This window comes from Garra rufa, chromosome 19, assembly GCF_049309525.1.
Source record: "Garra rufa chromosome 19, GarRuf1.0, whole genome shotgun sequence".
Taxonomy (NCBI): Eukaryota; Metazoa; Chordata; class Actinopteri; order Cypriniformes; family Cyprinidae; genus Garra; species Garra rufa.
The window spans coordinates 16,395,559-16,405,144 of NC_133379.1; the positions used below are offsets into that span (position 1 = coordinate 16,395,559).

Consider the following 9,586-nt stretch of genomic DNA (forward strand, 5'->3'; position numbering starts at 1 on the left):
AAATTGGTGTATTTAATATATTATATCTTAAATACATATATTATATATTAAAATGTTTAATAATTCATTCAAATCTACTAAACACTTTTAAATAGACTGTAGCAATTAATATTTTGTCACACATTATTTTATTTCGTTCAGAATCGTGGGAGAATCGTGATCTCTTTTTGAGACAAAAAAAAAAAAAATCATGATTCTCAATTTATCCAGAATTGCGCAGCTCTAAATCAACATCGCATAAAACTTACCATATGTACGTTCATCTTTTCCGGGGGGAAAAGAACACACTTTTAGCGCCATCCAGTGGACATTTTACATTGAATATTTGACGAAACGTGGTGGTACGTATTGTGCATCTAGTGACAAAGATGCCAGAGGTACGTTTTTGTCATGAGACCAGATTGGAATGAAAATAGGAGCGGATTCAGACACAAAGTTCGCTGGGATACTGGGGATGCCATCTTCTGGTGAGACACAGAATTAATTTAAACCAATGCTCACAATGAATGCATATTCAGTAGTGGATAGTCATTAAGAGTACATCATTGTACACTTGTTATTTAATTTATTATTATTTTTCATAAGAGTGGGCATAGCCATTTATAAATTTGGGGATTTTGGTGAACTATCCCTTTAATGTGTCTGGCTTCCAGTGTCATCCGCTTCCAGCTATTTTTAGCTAATTTGGCTGCTTGATATTGCAAACTCGGGTGTGTTACCATACTATTTTAATGTATTGTCTTAATTATAAACACACTTTTTAATTTCTTATTTTACCATTTTTCTTGTAAATACTGTACCGCTGCTAATATAGCGGAAGTCTCGCACACGGAAAACATCTTATTTCCGCATTGAAAAATAAGGTGGATTGAGGTACATTGTGGGATGAAATGAGTGCACTTGATATTGTGCCCTTAAATAGTGCACTAAAGTTATAGGGGGCAATTTTCTGCAAAGAGATTCTGCTTTGCTGAAATTTTTCATAAATTCAATCATACTAGTTAATGTTTGGTTTACTGTTGGTTTGTATATAAGTGCAGAAGTGCACTTGATGAAGTCTACATTTTGATAGTCTGGGATTAGATAAAGCACCATTGGTTGCTAATATAGGGGCCTTAGTGATTGTGAAACCTGTCACACAGACAAAAGCTTATGTTTGTGACTGATGTATGAGGAGGCTTTTCCGGGAGCGTGCTGGAGGTTAGAGGATGAACGAGTGCATTTGTAGTGCATCTCTGAAGAGCTGTTACTAGTATCAAAAGGGCCTAATAGGCTTTTGGATCAGACATCAGGTTTTAAACTAAAATCTCTCTTCTGTTTTCACTAAAAGAGGATTTATTTTGTATACTTGTATAATGGATGCAGTTGTAAGAGTGTACTACAAATGATCAAGCACAAGTTCATTGAATTGGAATGAGTAAGCTATAATTGTCCACAACCATGTTTAGTAATCAGGCTTAATTGTTTATTTTGAGATGTTTAAATTCTTACTTTGTCTGTTTTGCAAACCAGCATGTTTTGGTTAATGGACTTTGGGTTTTAATGTAAACTTGTTGATACGCATTATTGTGGTTTTAATTAGGAGAACAGGAAATGAGCTGTACCTCCAAGCATATTTGGCAAGGGTAATTTCAACAGTTAAAGATGCATAAGCTAAAAAGTGCCTGACCCAGCTTTTCCCTGTGATAAATCTCCCACGCCCAGCTCATGCCCTGTGGAGGGGAGCCGATGTTTATGCGAGACATTATAAGGGTGTTGGTATAGATTACCACAGATCATAGAGCAGAGTGTGCAAAATGTCTTCCATATGACACTCACATATTCAAAACCAGACATTACGGCTGTCAGTCATTCAGTTCATGAAACATTTTTTCGCAGACCATCATTTCCTCTTTTGTGTGAATCAGCACCAAATAGTGTATTCGCGTGATGTGATGACAAATATCTTACTCACCATGGTTGCAAACCTAGAGACGTTGTAATATAATCAAATTTGATTTGAGGTATAAATTAATCTCATATGCCTCACCTTTTAACACAGGGGCCTACAAAGGTTTGAGGTTGAGGTATGTCTTTTTCCTACAAATAAAAGCTTGTGTGTATTAGAATAATTTAATTTCATCAAAGGAACAATGTGTACAGTATTATCTAAGGGGAAAACATCTTTATTGCACCCAGTTGTTTGGCAAATTGAGAAATGCCGTAGTTCACTTACCAACAACTTGATCAATTTGATGCATAACATCCCAGTGGAGAAAATAAATCCAGAAGGGCCCAGAAGAGCTCTGCCCGTGTAGATGAGACACAGAGCTATGAAAATGTCACAAACTCACACACAGCTGAAAAATGGACTCAAGTCACTTTTGGCCCACTATAGTTTATAGTTTGTCCAACTTACTGTATGCACAACTGTGTTACCTATAGGCCAATGTATATATAAATCTCTAGGAAAGAAAAGAAGAAGATGTACCTAAAATGCTGCTGCTTCCTAAAAAGAAGCATTAGTAGTTTTGCAGCTTCTGATTATGAAAAATGTTTTTGTTAAATGGTCTCAAATTTAACAAAGCAAGTAATTCTGCTATTCACTTTGTTCTAGGGATGGCATCTTAAATTTCAAATTTATATTGTCTAGACCAGGGGTTTCCAAACTTTCGCTCCAAGCCTAATTAAACACATCTGAACCATCTAATCAAGGTCTTCAGACTTCCAGAAACTTTCAGCCAAGTATGTTAGAGCTGGTTGAGGCTAAACTCTTCAGGGCATTGGACTTCTAGGAGCAGGATTGGACACCCTCGTCTAAAACTTTTAGAATTTCAAATTGTATTTCAATTATTGCAATACACACAAACTTTGTAGTATTTTGCTGTAGCTCAAACCAAATGGCAAATGTGTAAATGTAATCCAGCTTTTCTCAGAGCTTCCTTTTCTGGGATCTGCTAAATTCAGCCTTTCTCTATTTTCGCTTGTTTCTGTTACTCTACTTTGTGAGAATCATTGTGAGTCATTGTGTTTGTTTGGCTGGACCTATATGATGTCATTTTTGGCTACTATTATGCTGCAGAAGGGGACTGCAAAGATTGTATTTCCTTGTGTCTATCACAAGGCGTCTTTTCCCAGCTTTCTTATCTGGGAGGTGGACACTCCTGGGGAAGTTTCCACCAGAACTATCAGCCCAGCTTGTGGAAAAGGATGTGTTCCTCTCACATTGAGGAAGGGATCAGTGATAACTGCCCAACCTGTTGTCAAAGACAAGAGTATATCACATATACAACTTAATGGGTCATATTTACCTTGACGAAATTTCAAAGTTCCCCATGCAGATTTCACTTATGTTCAAGTTTGTGAATTTGTGAAGTGAATTTGCCACATTGACCAACAGAAAGCTGCTTGATTTGACAATGACCTCTGTGTGGACATTCTCTAATTTGACCACAGCTATAGTGGTCATTGACCAATCAAAATCAGCCACAATTGACACTCTGTTGCCCTCTTTTCACAGGTCCTCCAGGAAAACGGGGAAGGAAAGGCAACCCTGGTGAGTACCTGTACATGTCACACACATTTCTACACATCCCATAGTTTAAAAATGACCTGGACCTAACCTAAAATTACAGCAAAACAAATGCAGAGTGACTTTCAGCTGTTCTCCAGGATGAAGACTGTCAGGATCCTCTCATGTGTTCCAGACCTTTCATTTTTCATGTCATGTATGATTTGTATTTCTTTGAGGAACCATTGAACAGATGGAAATGTCCGTTCATATTATGCGTTTAGGAAAAAGCCTTTTTTCTATAGTAGACATGGTGACGTTTCTATCACATTGATCGGTGGGGGTTGAAGAGAGACGTTCTGCTTGTCTTCAGTCATTTTCCCAGCATGCTGTTTGTATTACGGCTGATCTTCTAACCTCAGAAACCTGAGAGAGCTTTGAAGTTGCAAAAATGATCAGAATTATGATGTAGCTGCATATGTAGAATGCTTAACCCAAACAGAATCAATGCCTCACAGTCATTTAAAGGGTACAGTACTTTGTCCACTAGCATTTGTAAACATTATGTAGAGTACATCATCTTATTGTACATTTTGTATCAGTCGGCTTTGCCCCTGTTCCAAACTCCAGAGACAGAATTTTATATTTGACTAAAGTATTTTAAATCAATGCTGTGCTTGTACAGAGATTACCCACATTTGCAGTGACAATGGGTTCTGATTTATTTGTCCATAGATATTTAAAAAAAAAAATGATAAAAAGTTTTAGACCTTGAAACAAGCCAACAAGCAGCGTTTTCCCAAAAGTATTTTTCCTGTCACTTGTATGCAGCAGATTTCGCCCTGTCATTGAAAATAAATTGTAGTCTAGTGAGTATGTTTTTTGTGCAGCTTTCTCAATTTGGCTTTCTGTATTGTGGAAAAATAAGCAGTCTGTCCATAATAATAAAACTATAAAATCAGATGCAGTTCCACACGAATAAAAATATACTGGGATGACATGAAGAAGTAGAAAAAAATTAGACTGATTAAATCTAGAAGAACTGTGACAACATCTCCAAGACACTTGAAAAAAACTTTCTATAAAGCTACAGTACTTTAAATAGTTTTAGGCACTTGTATTTAAATGGTGTAAAAGAAGGATGTTTTCATAAAATAACGTCATAAATAGTTTTTAACAATTAACTTCTATTAGCTTTTGTTTCATGTAGCTTTGTAGGTAGGTGCCTTCAAGTGTCTTGGAGATGTTGCCACAATTCTTCTGGATCTAGCCTGTCTCAGTTATATATATAACACAAATATCTAATCAGCCAATTCAATGCATGTAGACTTGGCCAATTCAATCTTCTGAAGTTCAAACGAGTATTAGAATAGGTAAGAAAGGTGATTTAGGTGATTTTGAATGTGGCATGTTTGTTGGTGCCAGATTGGGAAAATGTTGCCTGGCCTGATGAGTCATGATTTCTGCTGTGACATTTGGATGGTAGAGTCAGAATTTAGTGTAAACAACATGAAAGCATGGATTCATCCTGTCTGGTATCAACGGTTTAGACTACACAGCCTACCTGAGTATGTCCTTCACTTTGTGACCACAGTGTACCCATCCTGTGATGGTTAATTGTAGTAGGATAATATGTCACTAAGCTCAAATCATGTCAAACTGGTTTCTTGAACATGACAGTGAGTTTGCCATACTCAAATGGCCTCCACAGTCACCACATCTCAACCCAGTAGATCATCTTTGGTGTAATGGGAGATTTGCATCATGGAAAATATTTCCAGCACCTTGCTGAATCTATGTCATGGAGAATTAAGGTGGAACTAAGGCAAAAGGGGATCTGACCTGGTAGTAACGCATACCGTATAAAGTACCAAACAACTATGGTCACTTATCTAATAAAAAATGAATGAACATGTCCTTTTAACTAATATAACTCCTATCTATCAAATCTATTTTAAGAATATCATCACACATTCAAATACTTTGTGTCAGCTACGTCCTTGTTGGTCAGTAACAACTTGAAGAAGACAATTACTTTACGTACCTCAGCAGTGCCATAAACTCAGAAGGCAGCTTGGACAAGGATTCCTCGTGACAAATTGGAAAAGCATCTGAAACCATGTGATGACTAATGCCCATCTGGAGATCAGCAACCATCGCTATGCACATGAAGATCTGCTTCCTACAGTCATTTGTCATCCTGATGGCCATCTAAGGTAGTGAAACGTGAAAGTTGTCCGCAGCGATCACTACAGGGCTAAATGTTTTCCAACAAAGATGCTTACATCAGATATTAAAAATGTACTATCATGACCAAATCTAAACAAAGAAGTTCTCTGCCTCACCACCACGTGGCCTTTGGCCAATATTGCCACTGGGCACTGATCACAGTTAGCAAGACCATCACCGGACAATCACCGCTTACCAAAGGCCAGAATACTATGGATGCCTGCCTATGGGATACAGAAGCAAGGCCGGCAAAGGCAAACCTGGCGCCACTCATTCATTGATGATTTACATGCTGTCAACATATCATAGGATAAAGCGGAAACTAAAGCTGCTGATCGAGTCTATTGGAGATTGCTTAGTAGTAGTAGTATTACATGCTACTTGCTAAGCTAAAGAACTAGCTTGCTGAATTTATGCTGGGCTGGTTATCTACTTCATATATACACCGATCAGGCATAACATTATGACCAGGTGAACTGAATAACACTAAAATCTTTTCACCACGGCACCTGTTAGTGGGTGGGATATTTTAGACAACATGTTGACATTTTGTCCTCAAAATGTTTGACAAGGGCCAATTTGTGATAGCTAGGCGACTGGGTCAGAGCATCTCCAAAAGGTGTTCCCAGCCTGCAGTGGTCAGTATTAGGGGTGGGGAAAAAAAATCGATATTGCAATATATTGTTGTGCTCTCTGTCGCAATAAATAATCGATACACTAACGGCCAATATCGATATTTTATTTTACACAAAATGATCACTACCCATTATCTACCATTCTGTTTGCGGGGGGCGCTGTTCGAGTAAATAGGGGTAAAGTGGCAGAAGCAGCGGCCAGTGAAGAACACAAGTTAACTAACAACAACAGAGAAGAAGCGCAGAAAAAAGAGAAGCGAGAAGAATGGAGGAAAATAATGAAAAACAAATCAAAGACCCACCTGCTAGTTGCTGCTAACTGATGCTGATCAGTTAGTGTTCCTCAAGAAGAATATGCCTTGATGTGTCCACTGTCCAGGTTAACATAAAGCACTTTACAGTAACTTACTACTGACATTTCAGTATCATGGATTACACATGTTAATTAATGTTCATGTTGTTTTTTAATGTTCATGCACTTTTATCTGTCTAGCTGTACAGTGTTTACATTTACACAAGACCAGGAGGCAGTGAGTTATTATGCAAATGCATATTTCTTTGCACAATGTTGGAAATGTTGGCATTAATAAATGCATAAGATTGCCTTTTTATGGGTATTTTTTTCTTTTTCAGTCACATATATCGTGATATATCGTTGATGAAATTTCTTCCAATATATTGAATATCGTAGATATCGCGAATCGTGATATTATCATTATCGTGGGCTACATATCGCCACAGAATTGAATCGTGAATTACCTGTATCATCCCACCCCTAGTCAGTATCTATCAAAAGTGGTCCAAGGAAGGAACAGTGGTAAACTGGCGACAGGGTCATGGGCGGCCAAGGCTCATTGATGCATGTTCGGTGCGAAGGCTGGCCTGTGTCCGATCCAACAGACGAGCTACTGTAGCTAGTCGCAGACCAGTCAGGGTGCCCATGCTGTGCCTTGTCCACCGCCGAAAGAGCCAACAGTGGTGGCCTGGTCTAATGAATCATGTTTTCTTTAACATCACATGAATGGCTAGGTGCGTGTGCGTTGCTTACCTGAGGAACACATGGCACCAAGATGCACTATGGGAAGAAGGCAAGCCAGCGGAAACAGTGTGATGCATTGGGCAATGTTCTGCTGGGAAACCTTGGGTCCTACCATCCATGTGGATGTTACTTTGACACGTACCGCTTACCTAATCATTGTTACAGCCTTTCATGAAAACAGTATTCCCTGGTGGCTATGGCCTCTTTCAGCAGGATAATGCACCCTGCCACAAAGCAAAAATGGTTCAGGAATGGTTTGAGGAGCACAACAACGAGTTTAAGGTGTTGACTTGGCCTCCAAATCCTCCAGATCTCAATCCAATCAATGCATCTGTGGGATGTTCTGAACAAACAAGTCTGATCCATGGAGCCCCCACTTCGCAACTTGCAGGACTTGAAGGATCTCCTACTTACATCTTGGTGCCAGATAGCACAGCACACCTTTAGGGGTCTAATGAAGTCCATGTTTTGGGTCAGGGCTGTTTTGGCAGCAAAAGTGGGACCAACACAATATTAGGAACACGGTCATAATGGTATGCCTGATAAGTGTGTTGTTTTATGAAATAGTCAAGTATAATCGGCTTTTCAAGAAAAACAGCTTCCTAAAGTTTTCTCTGCTCCTACCTGGAGCTATGAACATATCATCATATTAAGAAAATGTAATTGTCTTGCAAACCAGGCTTTAAGACAATGTTTTACACTTGCAAAATGTATTCTGCAGCTCTGTTTACAGACATCTCTGGTCTATTAAACAGCTTTTATAGTCCCTCGTATGCGATATAAAGTAGATTGTTCTGTATCTGGAAACCTTATGCGTAACGCAACGGCCCATTTCTGATTAATTATTGGGTGGGTGGTGGCAGTAAATAAGGGAGTTGTTTTTCTCTGCCATAGCGCTGCTGCTCTGGTGGTCCAGTACATTCAGTGGCAGGCTCACTATGTTCATCTTCAGTTTTACTGTCGAGTTAATGTATATTATCATGCAAGATGAGTACTAATGGACCAAATTAATCACATCATGCTCGGTATGCAGAGACTGGAAGTAATCTCAAAGCAGATATGACGTGCTAACTGTATAACAACAAGAACGGACCTCATGTACGGTCCATATATACACACATTTTCAAACACATTGTCGGAAGAGAAGAACTGTGTCTTTGTTCTGTGTGTGATGACTTTGGCTGGTTGATGGGAGGCCCGACAACCTCCAAAACACACAGCCTGGTGTCCATAAAAAGCTGCTCTCTTGCCGCAGGGCTCTGGGTGACCTGAACTTGACACAGTGGGAATCTCCTTTCCTCTATTCACCATGACAGAGTCGGATCAAATCTCCCTCATGGCCGTGTGACTGACAAAAAAGCACTCTTATCACCACAGCCATTTGTAGGAGTATCGCTTGTTTATTTGGCTCTCTGATCCTGTACAGAGAAGATCTGGATTCTCCCAGCAGCTCCGCTCGTGTCTCCAGATCCATTCGGTGTCACATTCCACTCCTACTATCACATCCCTCAGGCATCAGTGCGGAAAGACATGCCAATGACTGTCTTGTGCATTATGCTCATTGCGCTGATCAAGAGCGAGGGAAGTTGTGTGGCACAGGAAATAGCAACCCAGATGTCTACATGTGATGCTTTTGACACTCCATAAAGGGTTACTGGATGAGCTTGACCTCACCATGAACTCCTGCGTTTTCCATCAAGGGCATGATTCGGCTTTGTCAGTGTATACCGCGTGATTTTGTATAGCTGAAATCGTCTGCCAATAACTCAAAACTGATGATGGTAGATTGCAGACCACCGCATAAACTTATTTCACAAGAATGTTCTTTTGGACACCAGCATCGTTCCCACACTACTGGAATGTTTTGGAATTCTCTCTTGCCTGAATTCATTAAGGATTCTCTAGATGCACAGACTGTTGAATCTGTCAAGTCGGCACCAAATAAGCACCATTAAACATGTATTTCTGTAGAGTTTGGAAACATTTTGCCTTCTAAGTGCAAAATATCTTTAACACAGAGCCTCCCACTATGTGTAAAGCTCAACTAGAGGAACGAACATACTGTTATTATTTTTACATCTCAAAAGACGTAAGGAGAAAGTTCACCCAAAATGAAAATTATCCCATGATTTACTCACCCTCAAGCCATCCTACTGTAGGTATACTTGACTTTCTTCTTTTAGACGAATACAA

At 39.3% G+C, this 9,586-nt stretch overlaps 1 protein-coding gene across 1 annotated transcript in view; it reads left to right on the forward strand.

Moving 5' to 3' along the window:
- Positions 1–9,040, forward strand: part of LOC141291976 (uncharacterized) — a 96,219-nt gene extending 87,179 nt beyond the window's left edge. The window contains exons 3-4 of the mRNA XM_073823962.1: positions 3,500–3,535; positions 8,820–9,040. Of these exons, the coding sequence (XP_073680063.1) occupies positions 3,500–3,535; positions 8,820–9,040 (257 nt within the window). The remainder of the gene's footprint in view (positions 1–3,499; positions 3,536–8,819) is intronic.
- The last annotated feature ends 546 nt before the right edge of the window (positions 9,041–9,586 follow it).